This window comes from Balaenoptera musculus, chromosome 16, assembly GCF_009873245.2.
Source record: "Balaenoptera musculus isolate JJ_BM4_2016_0621 chromosome 16, mBalMus1.pri.v3, whole genome shotgun sequence".
In the NCBI taxonomy this organism is placed as follows: domain Eukaryota; kingdom Metazoa; phylum Chordata; class Mammalia; order Artiodactyla; family Balaenopteridae; genus Balaenoptera; species Balaenoptera musculus.
Window position 1 is genome coordinate 26,487,834 of NC_045800.1, and position 18,501 is coordinate 26,506,334.

The 18,501-nt window shown below is 50.5% G+C and overlaps 1 protein-coding gene across 4 annotated transcripts in view; it reads right to left on the reverse strand.

The window, feature by feature from the left end:
* The window catches only part of SUFU (SUFU negative regulator of hedgehog signaling), a 110,590-nt gene that overhangs the window by 16,596 nt on the left and 75,493 nt on the right, over positions 1-18,501 (reverse strand). For 2 of the 4 annotated variants that reach the window (XR_005016825.1, XM_036828764.1), the window contains exons 7-8: positions 16,184-16,340; positions 14,265-14,376 (exon numbers count right to left, since the gene is read on the reverse strand). Coding sequence is in view for 3 of the 4 variants with exons in the window: in XM_036828764.1 (XP_036684659.1) it covers positions 14,265-14,376; positions 16,184-16,340 (269 nt within the window). In the remaining variant the exon portion in view is untranslated. Of the gene's footprint in view, positions 1-14,264; positions 14,377-16,183; positions 16,341-16,807; positions 17,849-18,501 lie in introns of those variants that run through there. The other 2 variants (XM_036828766.1, XM_036828765.1) reach the window with 2 other exon arrangements.

Genomic DNA, 18,501 nt, shown 5'->3' on the forward strand with positions numbered 1-18,501 from the left:
ATAACAACAGCCACCATTTACTCACTACACGCTCGCCGAGTGCCAGCCCTGCGTGAGGCACCTCTCGCTGATTACTCCTCACGGCGCCCCCGTGAGGTGGGCACTATTATTATGGCCCTTTTACAGATAAGGAGCTGGGGATCAGGGAGGTGACCTAACTTGTCCAGGTCGCACAGTGGGGACTGTGGAGCTGGGATTTGGTCGCAGGTAGGTCTGGCTCTGAAGCCTCATCTTTGGCCAACACTCTGTATAAAAGCTTATGTCAAAAAAAAAAAAAAGCTTATGTCACAGTGGCTTGTTCTTCCCTAAGATAGCAGCAGGGGCTTCTGGGAGCCCTTCTTCCCCTGCCCCAGAGCCTCAGACCCCAAGTTCTCCAAGGCTGGGGTGCTAGAGTGCCAGAAGACATGGCTCCCAGAGCTTCCTTCCTGCTGACCCTGAAAAGGCTGACATCAGAGCAGGCTCAGAGCATGCACACTCCTGCTAATGGCCAGCAGCTGCCGTGACATACACATCCTTCATCCAACAGGAAATGACACAGTCCTCATCGAGGGGTGGAAACCAGGCTGTCAGGAGTCAGATCAGTGAGCTTGGCTGGGCAGCAGGACCGGGCCACCACCCTGCTGGGCTACGAGGCCCCAGGAACCCTGTACCAGATTCCTCCTGACTGTGGTCCCAGCCATGGCGAACTGTCACTGCTGCCTCGCGCTCCCTCCTGTCCTGCTTCCCACCCACAGCTTGCTCCACAGCTGGGTCACGGGGTCCCTTTGCAATCTAAGATGTGCTCTTTCAAATTCAGCTGCCCCCACTGACAACCTCTCAAATCTGCTTCAGCCAGAAGTGAGGGTTACCCACTGATCTCATTCAAAAGGCCAGATCCTGGTTTGGACTGTGAATCTCAGAACAATTCCCCAAGTGAACAAGATACTGGGTGAGAAGCTTTAGTTATTTATTGTTGAAGCGGCAATAGCCACCCAGGATGTCTGGGCTTGATCTGGGCTTGACAGTCGCACAGCCAGTGGGGGCCCAACCTCCTTACACACTGGGGGGCTGAGCGCTGGGGCCTGTGGCCCAATGAGGCACCCCAACACTCAGAGCACCTCCCCAGAGGGAGGAGGATGTGAGGTCAGCAGGCAGGATGGAGGGTGACATCGGACAGCACAGGCCCTACTGAGGCAGTGGTTTATAAAGCTCCCGAGGTAACGGGGACCATTCCCACCAGCTGGGTGGATCCACCCTCAGATGTGACATGTGACTGATCTTTCACAAAGTGGTCCCTTCCTCTGGTTTCCAAAGCCAATTCTGAAACTGCCCTTTGCCCTAGTGTCTCCTTTGACAAACCCTTTCACAAGACCTGTGAAGGAGACAAACATGCTGGCCAAGAGGGTCACAGAATTTCAGGGCTGGAAGGAAACTCTGAGGTTGTTTAATCTACCTCTTTCCTTTACAAAAGAGAGCCGGTAACGTGCCCAAGGCCACAGAGCTGGGCTGCGGCAAGCCATCATGGGAGCCTAGGACCTCTGACCAGCTCTCTTCCCCTTACACCCCAGCTGCTACGCCTCCCTTCTGAGGAGGGCAACACCAAACACCACCCTCGGGGCTCGGACAAGAGCAGGACTCAAGAAAGACAGCAGCCCTCTTTGGTGAGGCCTTACTCTCCTCCCGAGTAAAGGAGTCCATAGATTCACTCACTGAGTCCTCACAGCAAGGACTCTACACCAGGTAGATTCCTCTATAGTTAACGCTTCTTGTACAGGTCAGGAAACCCGCGGCTCAGAGAAGTGATGTGATAAGCCTACAGTCACAGAGTGAGTTTAAGAGGAAAAGCCAGGGTGTGACTCTCACCATCACTTCCCTGTGCCACCTCTGAGACACATCACCATGCTCCCAAAAGGCCTGGCTGCCAGGTGGGGCCTCCGAGCCGGTGGGCCTCTCTGACACAGGCAAAAATGCTGATGAATAGCAACTGGGGGTGGGAGCAGGGGGGTTGGGAGAGCAGAATCAACAGCACACAGGGCTAGAGATGTCTCAAGCTGGAGGGAAAAATAAATTGTTGAAAGTCAGCTAAAGTCACCTTGGTAACTGCTACAACACACTCACCCGGAACGAGGACATCAAACCCAAGTGCAAACAGCTTTAAAGAAATGGAAAAGAACTTAATCATCTGAAGAATTAATGTGACAAGTGCCCACATTTACACCTCCCACCAACCTTCAATCATTTGAAAACGTACTTTAATCTTTTAAGAGAAAAAAAAAATTGCAAAATGCTAGATCTGCAGTCCTGGAGCTCGGGTATTTCCGGCATGCTGCTTCAATGGAAACGCGGCTGCTCCACATACACACGCGCAGGAGCCCAGCTTTTTGCTGATTTGTTTTTTCTGGACATCGATGCAGAGGCATGAATTATTTGTGTGGGCTGGGTGAGGTATTAAATCTGCAGCCGACACAGGTTTGCAATGTTTTGCATGGTTGTCAGCTTAATCTTAGTCATAAAAAAATAAGTAGTGTGCTCGCCAGCGTGGCCTAATTTTTCAGCTGGGCTGTTTTCTCCCTGAGTTCCTAGCAGAGGGGAAGGCAGAGCTTGAGGGCTGGAAGGGAGAATGGCTCCTAGGGAGGCATGGAGGCCCATAACCGCTGGGTGCTGCTAGGAAGATGGGGCCAGGGGATGAAGGATGCTCTGGGAGGCAGAATGGCTAAGAACACAGGTTTGGGGTTTGAGTCCCATATGACCTTGGGCAGATACCTTAGCCTCTCTCTAAGCTTCACTGTCCTCTCGATGGGTAGAATAACAATACCTTTTCCTTATAAGGATTAAATGACATGACCCAGGTGAAGCATCAAACAGTGCCTGGGATACAGTAGGTGCTCAAAATGTTAGCTGGCTGCCTCTAGAACTCTATCTGCTCCTCGTGCAGGAATGTTGATAGCTTAATAGAGACTTATTTGCCTTTACCCTGGGCCCAGAATCCAACCACCTCTGGCCAAGTCAGTCCCCCATTCTGAGCAAAGGTCCTTGCCCTGGGCTTGGAAGAGGGGACTTCTGAGATGGGGCAGCAGCCACTGTGGGCCCTGGGCAACCGCTGGTGTTCTGGGAAGGCCCAACTACAGGCCAGCAAAACCCCTTGAGGCCTTTGTTCTGCTGAGAGACATGCTGGCAGGACCGCCTTCCTACACAATGAGCACAATCAGCCTTCCTGCAATTCTCATCTACTGGTCCTCAAGTCGCCGAGAATTAGTTTAATCCATCCTCCATGACAGCCTTGTAAATCCCCGAGGCTGCTCACAGGCCAAGAGGAGTTTCTCTTTTCCAGTATTTGTAGCCCCAACTTTCAACTATATTCTTAAGATAAGGTCCTGAAATCTTCCATTCATCCAGGTCACTCTCCCTTGGATTCACTCTAGCTTGTCAAAGCCCGAGTGTCATGTCCAGAAGTGAAGTGTCATGTGTGGAAATAAATACAGTATGTGGTTTAACCAGCAGATCACAGAAGGACTGTGAGCTTTCTCGTTTGGGATACTTTATTTCTATTAAAACTGTCATCAGATTGTCTATTCTTTGTAACCTCAGCATACTACCAACTTATACCACACTCCCTCTGTCAACAAAATCTCCCTCAGGCTTTCTCCCATGGACTGAGCTTAGACCTCTTCCCCCCTGGCTTGTATGTACTCTAGATGATTTGGAGCTTAGAACAGAAATCTGCATTATCTGGCTAGGGTGTCAAGCAGTCTGGATATTTCTGAAACCTGACTCTGGCACCCATCATATTGGCACTCCCCCCTGACTTCACATCACTGACAAAACTGATAAACTTGCCATCGATGTTCTCATCCCAGGCTTTGATTAAACAGTGAATAGGACAGGGCCAGGCAGACAAGCTGACAGACTGACATCATCACTCTTTGGGTATGCTCATCCAACTGATTATAATCAACCCAACCATTCCATCACTAAGCCCCTCACCCTCCTGGATGCTCTGTATAGACATTTCTCTGTCTTGCCAGCAGTGATGTCAGAAGACACTCTCAAAACATGTTGCTAACCCCCACCTATACAAGGTCTACAGCACTTCCTTTATCTACCAAATAGAAATAGGCTAAGTGTTTCTAAAAAGGCAGTGAGGATGGTCCGGCAGGTGTGACTCTTGGTGAATGCATGCTGTCTCTCAGGCCTCACTGTTTTTCCTTAGAGAGTGTTCACAGCCTACTCGCTGAATAATCTAGCCCAGAGTTTTCCCTGTGAGTTGACACCAAGCTCACTAGTCTAGAGAGTGCAAGATGCTTTTTGCATCTTGAAATTTTTGAGTGCTTTCAGTCTGCCAACACCTCTCTCCCATTCCCTCAGAGATTACTGACAACAGCTTCCTGAATCTCATCTGCCAATTTGACTGGTATTCTGGGGTGCAATACATGTGGACCAGGAGATCTGAAATCATGGCTTCAATCCTCTTATCGATGCCCATATGACTCTTCCTAGTCTAATAACCATTCGTTTTGAGATGGAAGCACAATAGAAGTAGAGGAAATTTTTGCTGCCTCTCTGCCTCTGATTAACATTACTCTGTCCAAACAATGGGGCCTAGGTTTTCTTCTTCTTGTTCGAAACAGAACTATGAAAAAACAAAGTCCTTTTTGCTGATCATAGCCCTTTTTTGCAAGACTTAATTCTTCTTGAGTTTCAGCTTTTCTTGATCCTATTCCTTAAAGTGTCTGTTGGTATAACATACTTCTCTCTCCAGCTTTTGTTCAAATCCTTCAAAAATATTCTGAGTTATGTAAAGAATTACCTACATATCTCTACTGGTCCCCAGAGGTATTACACCTCTTTTTAGTTTTCAGGGGACTTTCTGCAATGATAGTATTAAGGGGTACCTTTAACTGAGTGCACACGATGATGCCAGGTCCTATGCTAAACCCTTTATATACTTTATTCCTTTCATTTCTATAACAACCCTATAAATAGGTATTATTTTTCCCATTTTACAGATGAAGAAACTGAAACTCAGATACTTAAATAACTAGTCCAAGGTCACACAATGGGCAAATAAAGGGCTGAGACAAAAAACCCCAGGTCTTCCTGACGCCAGCTAAAGTGTAACCACAATATTTTTCCTTAAGAGCCTCCCATCCCTTTGAGTGGTCTTTCCTTCTGGGGTTTCAAAGGCCATGAAGACACATCTATATTTTTTTTTTCCCTGAACTCTTAAAAGAATTGCTTCCTAGAAGCCACGGCAGGGCTTCCCAAAGGGTATTTGATGGAATTTTAATTTAAGAGAAGCTTCTAGAAGAGCAGATGTGGCAAAGGCTGGATGCAATACACTGCATCTCAGATTAAAGATTCATAAAATGTTGGCATTTCGAAGACTCTGAGGAGGACTATAGAGGGCAAAGGAACCAGTTTCATTTTGTGTAAGCCAGTCTCTTCCAACCTTAGCCACAGGAACCCCTTTTCACTTAATCCCCAACCGACCCCCCTAAAAGGCTGTGGGGACCCTCCCTCTGGGGACCACTGGTCAGGCAGTGCTCTGACAAGGCCCAGGGTTTTCCCTCCTGAACCCTGCTCTGCCCAAGCGTGTTCTCCCAAGGCCCTGTCACTCCCACTCCATCAGCTTCCTTGCCGGTCAGAGTCAGGTGCACAGCCGAGGCGCCTCGTCATTTCCTTCACCCCAAGACAGACGCTCTCAGGAGGCCTGTCAGACACTTATACGATGCTCACCTTCAGCTCTCAGCCCGATGCCGGGAAGCTGAAGTTCTTCTGAGTGACCAGGGCTTACCTTGGTGACAATTTTGTGATTTTTACCTGGAATTTTGTGTCATTCTTTCTGCTCACTGTGCAGGGCAAGCTGTAACAGCTCCTACAATATCACTTCTCTGACTTTTTTTACTATTCTTTTTTTAAAGTTGAAAGAGCCAAATAGTTCTATAAGGTTCATTACAACAGTGAGCAGTCTTCCCACTCCCCACTCCTCGGAGACAAACACCGTCATCTCTGTTAGCTGATTCTTTTGGTATTTTCCTCAATACCTCTAATACACTTTCTTTCTACTTCCTGGTATTCCTTTTTCAGGCTTTATCTATTGACTTGCTGCTACAGAAGACGAGCTTTTAGCTCCCTTCCATTCCACCCTCCCACCTTCCCAAGATAACTATATTGTAAGTTTGCTCGGCTCAGTATTAAGTGTTTACATTATTATACTAATTTTATTTACAACTGAGTCATGTAGTATAATATGATTACTTTTCCTTTCTAGTGTGATTTTAAAATATATATATTTATTTATTTTATTTTTGGCTGCATCGGGTCTTAGTTGCAGCACGCGGGATCTTTCATTGTGGCGTGCAGGTTTCTCTCTAGTTGTGGCGCGTGGGCTCCAGAGCACGCAGGCTCAGTAGTTGCGGTGTGTGGGCTTAGTTGCCCTGTGGCATGTGGGATCCTAGTTCCCCAACCAGGGATCAAACCTGCATCCCCTGCATTGAAAGGCGGATTCTTAACCACTGGACCACCAGGGAAATCCCTAGTGTGATTTTCTATTTTCCTTGTATTTAATAACCGTATTGGTTTTCTATGTGTTTATTGCTAATTCAATCCTAAACTAACGACCAATGGCCTACAGATTCTCCCAAGACTTTCAAATAGAGCAAATATTTATCAATTTTATCTTCTTTTTAAAAAATTTATTTATTTATTTATTTATTTATTTATTTATTTTTGTCTGCGTTGGGTCTCCGTTGTTGCATGCGGGCTTTGTCTAGTTGCGGCAAGCGGGGGCTACTCTTTGTTGGGGTGTGTGGGCTTCTCATTGCGGTGGCTTCTCTTGTTGCAGAGCAAAGGCTCTAGGCATGCGGGCTTCAGTAGCTGCAGCACACGGGCTCAGTAGTAGTGGCTCACGGGCTCTAGAGTGCAGGCTCAGTAGTTGTGGTGCACAGGCTTAGTTGCTCCGCAGCATGTGAGATCTTCCCGGACCAGGGCTCGAAACCATGTCCCCTGCATTGGCAGGCGGATTCTCAACCACTGCACCACCAGGGAAGTCCCTCAATTTTATCTTTTTAAAGACACTTCTCTAGGGGCTTCCTTGGTGGTGCAGTGGTTGAGAATCTGCCTGCCAATGCAGAGGAGATGGGTTCGAGCCCTGGTCCGGGAAGGTCCCACATGCTGCGGAGCAACTAAGCCCGTGCGCCACAACTACTGAGCCTGCACTCTAGAGCCCACAAGCCACAACTACTGAGCCCACGTGCCACAACTACTGAAGCCCACGCGCCTAGAGCCCATGCTCCACAAAAAGAGAAGCCACCACAATGAGAAGCCTGTGCACCGCAACAAAGAGTAGTCCCCACTCACCGCAACTAGAGAAAGCCCACACGCAGCAACGAAGACCCAACACAGCCATAAATAAATAAATAAATAAATAAATAAATTTATTTATTTATTTAAAAAAAAAAGAGTAGCCCCCGCTCGCCGCAACTAGAGAAAGCCCGTTTGCAGTAATGAAGACCCAACACAGCCAAAAATAACTAAATTAAATAAATAAATAAAATATCATTTAAAAAAAAAATACATTTCTCCAGAGGATCCTTCCAAAAGACTCTAGTCTGAACTGTCTGCCTTCCGTTCTTGCGGCACAAGTGTCGTCATGGGATCACCCCTTACCTTCACACTGGTGATTCCTCTCGCCTTTCTCATGTTGGATCCTATTTCCTGCTCCCCATATGTCTTCCTCACTCATTTCGATGGAGCATATCCTCTAGCAGATTTCACTTTTTTAGTATGCTTCTCTCTGACCTGCCACCCTCAGGGGTTTTCAGGCAAATTAAAACACCAGCTTTACTCTGTGCACTGGTATAGAGACTTCCAAGGCCTTCTTTCCAGTTATTTTTCCTGTGAATTGGCAGGCAACTCCTCCACTTTTATCTTCTTTTACAGGCAGTACCCAGTGGTGAAGAGGTCTAGATCTGGATTCAAACAACCCAAGGTTCAAATTTTGGCTCTGAACTTTATTAATCTTGGCTCATTGACCCGAAATAAGTTATACAATCTATCTAAGCCTCCGTGTTCTCGTTTGTAAAATGGGGACAAGAATAGCCCACAACACAGGGCCTGGCACATGGCGATACCTAATAAAAACTGCTTGCTTGGGACTTCCCTGGCGGTCCAGTGGTTAAGACTCTGCGCTCCTACTGCAGGGGACACGGGTTCGATCGCTGGTCGGGAAGCTAAGATCCTGCATGCCGCGCGGCCAAAAAAACAAAAACAAACAAACAAAAAAACCTGCCTGCTTGGTCACAGAACCTGTCCAGCCCAGGATTCTTTTGGGAGCACTGAGGAGTGGTTTGCGGGATGGCTCAGAGGCACGCCTCAGTAATTCAGCAATTGATCTAAATCTTTCCATTTCTTTCTTTTTTACTACCTGTCTATGTAACACATCCTATATTTACACATCCCACTGTTTAAGGGGACTTTTTACATATCCTAACACGCCTTCTCTTTCCAGTGTCAGGACAGACTCCTGATTTCTAGTGCTGCACAGTTTATAGTACAGGCCCCTGTTCACCCTACCCACACTTCACAGATTGACAGAACCGTATCCATGTTTCCTCTCCACCCTGGTCTCTACAGATTGAAAAGTCCCAATTTTAGCCTAAGGGTATTGGTCACATTCTATCAATGGCAGCAGGTGTGGAAAGGAGAGGAGCCCAACCACCGAGACTCCTTTTAGCCACAATCCCAGTCCTGTGACAGTGATGACGTCTGCACTGGCCACACCACTTGGGGCCTTTTCCTTGGGGACGCCCGGGAGCAGGAACCAGGGCACCCGGGTTGGCAACTATTCAGAAGTGAAGTGGGTTTGGCCTGCTGAGCCCAGCCCAACCTCTGGCTTCTGCCGCTAGCCTGGGAGATTACTCTTTTTGCTTTCAGATTGCTGACGAAAGCTCTGAACTTTCCAGAGAAAGAACCACTTGCAGGTTTCCCTTCAGGGCAGGACTGGGACAGGGTGCGGGTGTGGGTGAGGGCACCAGCTCACCTCCACAGTTACTGCTACCATCTGAATTTGGAAAAATTCTCTGATGAGGATGACACACGAAGTAAAAGGCCTTAAAAGGTTACTGGTAAACACCAACAACCAAATGATGAAACACAGTATTTTCACTGTGAATATTCCAAGGATGGAACGTGATGATAGAACAGTGGGACAGAGTGTGGGTGAAGAAGACAGAGTGAGGAAAACTTGTGTTAAGGTTGGTGGATTCCTTAATCAACTATTAACTCTTCTGGGCACCAGGGACCGCCCCCCGCAGCCTTGTGGTCTGACTCAGGTGGGAGACTAGGACCCCTGCTCTCCTGAATGAGCCTGCTCTAGCCAGAGCCCTTGGCTTTCTGGTTTCTGAGACACTGAGTCATTTCCTCTCTCCAGCTCTCACCTTTGAGCCTTCCTTTTCCCTTCCCTGGAGAAGTGACTCACTACTGAAGTGTTGGGTGACACTGAGGATCAAGGATGGGCGATAAAAATACTCCTGATTGTGCAACTTGAGGAAGAGAGATGCAGTTTGGATTGAGAATTCAATGTGCCGGCCATGAACTCTGAGGCTGGGGTGTTAACGATGGCCACGGCTTCACCTCTTTGGGGAAGTAGAGCAGAGAACGGAGTTCAAACAGAAATTCACCCAGGCAGGACTGCTGTGGAGTCCCTGTTCTGCCCTTTCAAATGTGTATTTCTGAGAAAGGCACATAAAGGCAGGCACTTAGCAAGACAAATGTGGATCACAGAGGCCTGGGCCCTTCCTCCCATCAGCCCTGTGGGGCCTGGCTGGGGCCCTGAGAGCAGGGCTGTTTCTTCTTGGGTTTTCTCTCCAGTGAAAACAACCGTACTTCCCCAGCGTGGGAGTGGTGAGGGGAGCCAACGTGACACACTCGGGCTCCGGGCAGGCCACTGCACTGACATGATAGAGCCCTTTGAGCAGGGTTACCCAAGACTGCCCTGCATGCAGGAAGTGATGGCAATAGCCCAGCTGTTTTCCCAAATGGAAACTCACCTTCCTTCACCCAATTCACTGGATGCAAACGAGATATTTTCTTCTTCTAATTAATCTTCATGGGTCTCATAGGCTGAGCAAAACAAAACACAATTTTCTCTAAAGGATGACTCTTTGGCCAGGTCACAAGCTATTCAAGATGGGAACAGAGGCAGCATGGTTACCCATCCAAAAGGCTAAACAGATGGGAGCAGAGACACTCATAAAATGGAGAGAAATATATGTGTGTTTTGTGTGCATGTTGGGGGAAGGGTGCAGCTGAAAATGTCACAACAGGAGAAATCATGCTACAAAACCTTAATTTTCCAGAAAATTAAGGCAACAAGCAAAAAAAAAAAAAAAGCCTTAAAAGCTGCTGGTGCAATTCCAGAAGACTGAGAAACTTAGCTCAGCGATGACGGTTAGTTTGCTTTTTAAAGGTGCCTCAACTACAAAGTGTCTCTCCCGCAGCCAGGAACCTTCCCCCCCCCACACATGTGCACACACATGCATGGGCCCTGCCCCTCTTTGGGGGGATTATGTGACCCAGAGAGCTCCCTAAAGGTCCCCCAACCTCAATCAGTGACTCACTGGCAGAAGGAGGAGGAGGTCCTGGTACACTGATGCAGGTTCCCAGCATCAGAGCGAGTTTACAGAAATGCAAACCTCCCCACGCAGTGCACCTGACCATGCACATCCCCCGGGTCACTGTGGGGAGGCTGGGAAGCAAAGGCCAGACTCCACAGAAGAGTCCATGTCTAACCAGGCAACCTCAGACAGAGGATGCCAGTGACTTTTTCTCCCTCGACCCAGGTCCTTATAAATGTTGGCAGGCACAGTCCTTAAGCTGGGCTCCCCTCAGTGGCACAAAGGAGCTGCTTCCCAAACTCACGTGGGCAGGCCGTGGGAAGGGAGGCGCCAGCAAGCCGAAGGAGGCTTTTCTCAACTGATCATCTTGGGAAAAGCCAGATACAAATTTCACGGCTGGAATGCAGGGGTTGTGAAACGCTGGAAGGAGCCCCAAAGAGGGCTAAGGACTCCCCTTCCGGGAAGGCGGTGGGAGGAGGGTTGGCAGGGGGAGTGGGAGAGGAGCAGTTACCCAGAGGGCCCCGCCTTTCTGGGAAGCAGGAAGTGAGGCCTCAAGAAAAAAAGAAAGAAATCCCCTAGCCCTGAAGCGGTGGAGGGGCCAGAGATAATACGGTTGATTTTGTTTCTGAACATGAAGTAAACAAGGCTTTGTGTTAAAAAGTAATTCTGGTATAAATGAGACAATTATGACACATCTTGTTATCTCTGGGGTTTGGAAGCACTGAGCCTGGCGGCATGTCTTCCCTAGAGTTAAATACAAACAGTAAGCTTCTAACATGGGGCTTTAGCCTTGTCCTCGGTGCCAAGGGAGCAGTCTCTACTCATGCTCTGACTAGTTAGAGGAGGTCCACCTATGAGGGTGAGAGGCACAGTCTGGGGTGTCCCTCACGCGGTCCCTGAGAATGGAGTAAGGAGGGTCACACCAGGTTAACGGCTGAGGGACTGCCCTAAGTGCCACCCTTTTCTCACCTTGGCCAAGTTACTTATTAGCCTCTCTGTACCTCACTCAGTTTCCTCATCTATAAAAGGGGGATCATAAGATTATCTACTTCACAGAGTGACTATGAGGATGGTATAAAGCACTTGGAACATTACCTGGCACTTGCACCTGATCAGTGTTAGTCGCCATTAAGGTGGGAAAAGAGCAAGTGCCTGACTCCCTCAGGTAGGCCAGAGCCCAGCTGCTAATACCCAGGCTCCATCGGCTCTTCTGAACCTCTGCTCTACCTCCACAGCCTTCTCAAACCACGCTCAGGCCCATAAGACTATGCATCAGAGCCCCAGCCCAGAAAGCCTGACTAAAGGAAATCGGACACGAAGACACAATAGGGCCCATGCCGGTCACTCCCCCACAGGGAGAGGAGCAAACACTAGTGCCAGCACATTTTGGGTCGGCTTTCTCAGTCACAATCCATGCGGTTTATCTGAAACCAGGTCAGGTCCCAGGGTGGGCAGCACAGATATTACAGTCGTGCGTGCTAATCTGAACTGAGGCCGCCGTCATCGATCCTGAGGTGACAGGGAGCTGGAGACTTGAGGGAGGGTTGGAAAATGTTCTTGGCAAAGGAGGAACCATTTCTCAACCAACTGCTAACAAATTGGTAACCCGCACTGACAGCCTTAGAGGAGACATTCCGATTCCCTTCAGACTGCAGATTCCAGCACCTTGGAGACACGACTGGGTCCTTGAGCTGCAGGGAGGGGAGATGACCCCAGATGGCTGCACCTCTGATCTATTCCCATCCATCTCTCTGTAGCTCAGCCAACTCAGGTCAAAGAGTGGAGGCTGCAGCCTCTGCCCTGTGTCTACAGATTGCCCCTGGACCAGATCCGATGTCCCACTGCCCAGTAGGCTGAGTCTGGGCTGGATGTCTGCATCCAGGAACTCTGTGCGCCTTACAATGTCTCGGGGTGCAGCAGCTGGAAGTACGCCCTAGACTGGGAGTGAGATCTCAGACTTGTCCCAGATGTACAGTAGGGGCAAGTGGGCTGCCTCCACAGGAGCCCATGCCCTTCTGCCCAGAAACCCAGACCTTTGGAGGTGGAAGGGCCACCTGGACTGACTATCACAAGTTATGGGGCAATCTGCTTGAGCCTTTAAGCCTTCAATTACCTCCCGACCTCCCATCAGTGCCAACGAGGCCCAGAGGAAGAGGCCAAGCTCAGGGCATGCAAAGGAGTATGGCCCTGGGACAGGGTCCAGACTCACAGGTGGAGAGTTTCCAGATGCCCCACGACTCAGCCTGGCCATCTGCTCCTGCCAGGGGAAGATGGTGCCTTAAGCCAGCTCCTTCAAGGCGGCTGGCTGCAGAAATCCACTGGCTGGAGTTGAAAGCTGCTTGGAGGTGGCAGTGGAGGCTTCTCCAGGCTCTTGCAAAAGAGCTCTACTCTCATGACTTCTGGATGGCAGATTCTTCAGGTGGGCCACCTTGGGCAGCCAGAGTAACTCTCCCTACTCCACCATCTGCTCCCAGGTTGCAGCCTCGACTTTAACCAGCCAGGCCTCCCCTGTTCCATCCCTGTCAGCTTCTTCACCTGCTTGTTAAAATTCCAGGGCACCTTCAATGCCCATCTCATGTCCTTCCTCTTCCAAGAAGCCCTCCCTAACTACTCCAGATCATGCTGACTTGACCCTTCTGTAGCACATTAGATCATTACCATTTCTGGGGATCGTGGATGAGCAACTGGAGCTAGAATTCAAAGGAACTATTTCCAACAAATTACATCCACAGCCAGAATCATGCCAATTAATTGACTGTTTCAGTTCATGTGCCCCCAAAAGAGCCTACACCCCTGATAGCCCTCTGGGTCCTGAGCCTGCCACACAGCAAGTGTGTAATAAAGACTTCTCAGAAGAAGGACGGATCATCCTGGTCTTGCAGGAGTGGTCCGCCTCCCTGTTAGCCCAGGGCACAGCAACTTCCTCTCTGGCAGGCAGGGTTCCTGCTCTGGGCTGCCAGCTCCCAGGCATCCCCTGCCAGCAGCTATTCCCTAGAGCTGCCCTGGGACTAAGGGCAGAGCGTGGTGCCCAGCTCCAGCTCTGCCCACCATTCGCCCCCATTAGAGGAAGAGAGGTCAGCAGGAAGTGGATCTGACCTCTGGGGTGGTCACAGTCTCTCCTAAGAGCTACAGGGGCTCTTGGACAGACAGCAGAGGCCTGCAGAGGACTTCCCTTCCCTGGGCCCCATGGAAGGGAGGCAGGAAGAAGGGCCTCAGCAGCAGGCGTCCAGTCCGGAGCTGGCCAGACAGGGAGGCCCCTGGGGTTGCAGCTATCAGCCGGAGACCAGGCTCCAGGAAGGAAGGAAGGGCAACTCTGGCCGAAGCCGAGATAAGGAAGGGAATCGTGCTCAGCACAATGGGCTCCCACAAGGCTGGGAGGCCCCAAGTCAGATTTTGCCCCAACTTGGCCTCCCATCTGCTCACACAGCCCATGTAAATATTTACTGTTGTTTATATTTCTGGTCTGCTGCGTCCCCTCTGAGGCCCTTACAACCCACAGATCTGTGTGTCCCAGAGACCCTGAGTCCATCCAGCAAGGCCTCTGGGCATTGTTCTCTCTCATGCAAGCCACAGGGACAGGCCCTGAAGGACAAAACTGCCCCCTTGTCCCAGTCCCGGGACACTGCTGTCAGGAAGCTAGACTAACCCCTCTGTGGGCAGGGCACTTACGGGGCCCGGTCGTGGGTGAGGCCGTTCTGCCGCTGGGGGTTGATTGGCGGAAGGACGGGTTTGCTGTTGATCTCAAGTCCTCTCCTCAAGGTCTCCCGGATCTGCTCCGTGTCTGCAATGACACCATTAAGTTACCTGATGGCCCTCTGGGGCCCCAGCATCCCCATCCCTGTCCTTGGACCCTGGCTCTGCTGATGTGCTGGGGAAAGGCCCCCACAAAGGCTGGTCCTGAGGCCACTCTAGGCATCAGCTGTGCGATCTGAGTGCAGCATGAGGACACAGGGCAGACGAGGCATCGTGTGCTCTGGAAACTTCTGGTCTGAAGAGCACCATTCGTGTCGAAGACAAGGAATGGCCTCTGGACCGCAGAAGGGCACTCTCCAAGGCAGGGCTCTCCTCCACTGTCCTTTCCCATCCTGTGTCACAGGCCCTAGGCTTACGCCTAACATGGCTCCAGACAGTGACTCACAAGACAGCCACTGTCCAAGACCACCCAGGGATTCTACCCACTTAACAGATGCCAGTAAGGGCTGCGAGTGCTCTGCCATGAATGAGCAGGCGTCCCTTACACACGTTCCTGGGTTCTGGGTGGTCAGCTGGTATCTGACCCTGCCACCCCTTCCCCTTGGGCCGGGTCAGTGGGATACTGAGTCATCTCCCCACCTTGGTACTATCCCAGGGAACCCTGCCTCTCCACGGGTCTGCCAAGGGCCAGGAGGTGACAAAGGAGTCCCCTGGTTGAATTATTCCTTTGCAAGGTGCTTTTCTGGTCTTTGGGGTGAAGCTTACTAGTCTGGTCCCCTATATTGAGATTTTCGTCTAAGATTTACTTCTGCAAACTGCAAACACACACAAAAAAGCAAATTAACGTTTGTTGGTTAAAGGGTGGGCTTAGAGGATGGAGGTGATTATTAACTTTTCTAGTGTTTGACTTGTTATAGTGGCATGGATCTTACTTTTACAATTTTTTCAAAAATAGCCAATGATGGTTGAAATTTTGGACAAAACTGTGAATCCCTCCTTAAATTAGCTCTTTTGTCAAAAGCAACTGAATGATTCTAATAACTGTACACTCTCTCAGAATCTCCCCAGGGCTTGACACATCATTAGAATAAGCAGGAAGGAAAGAAAGGGGTCAGATATTTGCACTAGGGGTTTAAGTTGTTTTTTATGGAAAGAAAACCTTTTATAAGTGCGGTCACATGCGCTGGTATTTTATTCAGGACTCTAGGTATCTTACTCTTCAAAAGGTAAGAAAAGGTGGAAGAATTGAAAAAGGAAGTAGAAAAAGCAGCAGTAATCACATCTGTGTAAACGGCTGCTTTTCTTTTGGAGTTAGTTAGGGATGCCCTTTCTTAAAAACCACAACTGTTTCGCTAACCAAGACCAGCATGGTGAGCTTCCAACAGGGGAGCCATATCCTCCTTCCCCAAGGCCCCCCGACAAAATGCAGCAGGTAAGGGTGCCCTGCCTATGCCCGTTACATTATATCTGCAAGAGAGTGGGGTGGGGAAGTTTGCAAACTGGCCTCACACTCAGGCCTCTCTTGTCTGAGGCCTGGGAGGGCCCAAGGCCAGAGTGATCCTCAGGTCTGGCATGGCTTTCAGGCTAGAGCTGGGCCCTGTGTCAATTCTGTGGGTGGCCGATGCTTGTTCTCTTGCACTTGGGTGGACTATGGCTGTTTCCTGTAACTGTTCTAGGGCTTCCATTCACCTCTCTGACCTCAGATAGCAAGGGGCAAATCTAAAACACAATGGTCACTGCTGGAAGTGCAATCTGAAATACACACAGGAAACACAGGAGAAACGGGTCAGTAAAGCTCCCTTCATTCCACCCTGCTGAAGACCTCACTTGCTGTTTAAATCCTGCCAGGAAATACTGAAACCCGGCCTGGGGAAAGGGAAGGCGACGGCTCCCACCTTTGCCAGAGAGCCGCCGGGGCTGAGTGCCGATGCAAATGCTCCGGCTGTCCTCGTCGTCCTCGGGGGGCCGGCTCAGGTCATCCCAGCCACACTTGGCGCTGACACCGCTCAGGTTGGACCCGTCCGTCTCAATGCCTTTGTCAACTCTCTCCTGCTTGGAAAGAGTCAAAGAGCCGGAGTTCCTTCAGCGAACCGGTGGCCCAAGGTCACCACCACCTTTCCCATGTTTACTGAGCCCTGGTAAGAGCTGAGCACGGGACAGGAGCCAGAAGAGCAGGGTCTCTGACCTTATTCTGCCCTGGTTACTAACGCGTGGCGGTCTCCGACCAGGAGAACCAGGAATTAGGGGAGCCGGGAAGAATGAAAATCCCAAGGGAAGCGTCTCCTCTCCCATCAGCCTTCCAGTAAAGTGACTGTCATTACCCGCTTCAGAGCTCCGACTCTGCCCACCCTGTGCTGGCCCGTGGAGCTGATGTGGCAGAGCCAGGAACCACCCTCCTGAGGAAAGGCACAGTCCTTCCTCTCCTCACTGATCACCCCGTCGCTGCTCCAGAGGCCAGGGTGGAAGCCGGCCACAGGCGGGAGAGGCGGGGACTCAGCCCAATTTCTCCGACTCCATACCTGCAGTTTTCTCTTCCAACAGCAGAGGGTGTGGTCACACAGGGAAGAGTCCCCAGAGAGCAGAAGGGCCGGACTTCCCCTTGCTGCATTGCTGACTTGTTTGGCCAAGAATTCTGGATGGAGATTCTTTTCCATTTCTGAGACTGAAACGGGGGCCTGGAGGGCAGTGACCATCTTTAGACCCCACCAGAGGCCCTGCCTTCGCACAGGCCTTGACACTTCTGAGTCCAAACACTCTCCAAATGGCCTCGAGGAAGAGCTAAACACAAACACCTGGGATTTCTGGTAAAACAAATTGTGATGTTGGGCTTTGGATGAAAGGTCATCTGGGAGGCTCCCGCAACCTTGTTCATAAACAGTCATGTAGGCCAAATAGAGCTCCTGAGTCAGTACTTCAGTAAGAGTCTGCTCCTCCCTGTCTGGGGGACCTTCTCCCCATGGCGCCACAGGCTCCAAACAGGCCTGCTGCTCGGCCAGGGAGCCCATCCAGGGAAGCACAAGGTAAGCTTACAGAGGGTCCTTATTTCTTGAGACCAGTCAGCAGGTGGCCCTGGCCCGATGCCTCCTTCCCATCAATCCCATTCTCCTCCTCTCCAGTGCTAGCAGCAGCCTAGGCAAAACTGGGGATTCTGAGCAGAGGCGTGGGAGGCTGATGACAGGGAGTGGCTCTCTGTGCTCTAACCAGGGGCGTGTGAGCCCTAGTTTGCTTGGGGTGGAGTCTACGCTTTTCCCGCTCCACTGGCCACCCTGAGGCGCCTCACCTAAGCAAGGAGCTCAGGACACCTCTTGGCTCAACAAGCTCAGCCCACTTACTTTATGAGTAAACAAGAAAGGGTGAAGACGCAGAGGAGTTCAGAGACTTGTCCACGCCCATAGCTGGCTAGTGGTAGAGCTTGGAGCAAAGGACCAGGAGCAGCTCTAAAACAAACGGTCTGCAAGCAGGCCCCAGAGACACAAGCGAGCACATAGGAGCTCCCAGTGGGTGCACAGAGCCCCCAGGAAAGGAAGCTGGACTTTCTCACCAAGGTGCCCCTGCTTGCTTTTTTTTTTTTTTTAATATAATCCTTCTCTTTATAAATTTATTTATTTTTGGCTGTGTTGGGTCATCGTTGATGCGTGCAGGCTTTCTCTAGATGCGACGAGCGGGGGCAACTCTTCGTTGCGGTGCGCAGGCTTCTCATTGCAGTGGCTTCTCTTGTTGCGGAGCACAGGCTCTAGGCATGTGGGCTTCAGTAGCTGTGGCTCACGGGCTCCAGAGCGCAGGCTCAGTAGTTGTGGCGCACGGGCTTAGCTGCTCCGCGGCATGTGAGATCTTCCCGGACCAGGGCTCGAACCTGTGTCCCCTGCATTGGCAGGTGGATTCTTAACCACTGAGCCACCAGGGAAGCCCCCCCTGCTTGCTTTTAAAGAACACTAGGCGCTCTGGGTCCTGCTGGCTGGCCTCAGGGGCGCCTGAAGACTAGGGAGGAGAACTGTTCTCAGCATGCAGAGAAAGGATGGGCTGCTTACCCTAGTAGCTTAAAGGATCAGGTGCTTTCTTAGCACTTGGCACCTAGGACAGGGGCCAAAGAACAGCCCATGGTGCCCCGTGCTGGATCCCAGTGTGGCTGCAGAACAAGGGCTTAGGGAAACATAGCCTTCGTGGTTCCTGGTTCTTGCATAAGCAGAAGCTACAAAGAAACCAAGTTTAAAGT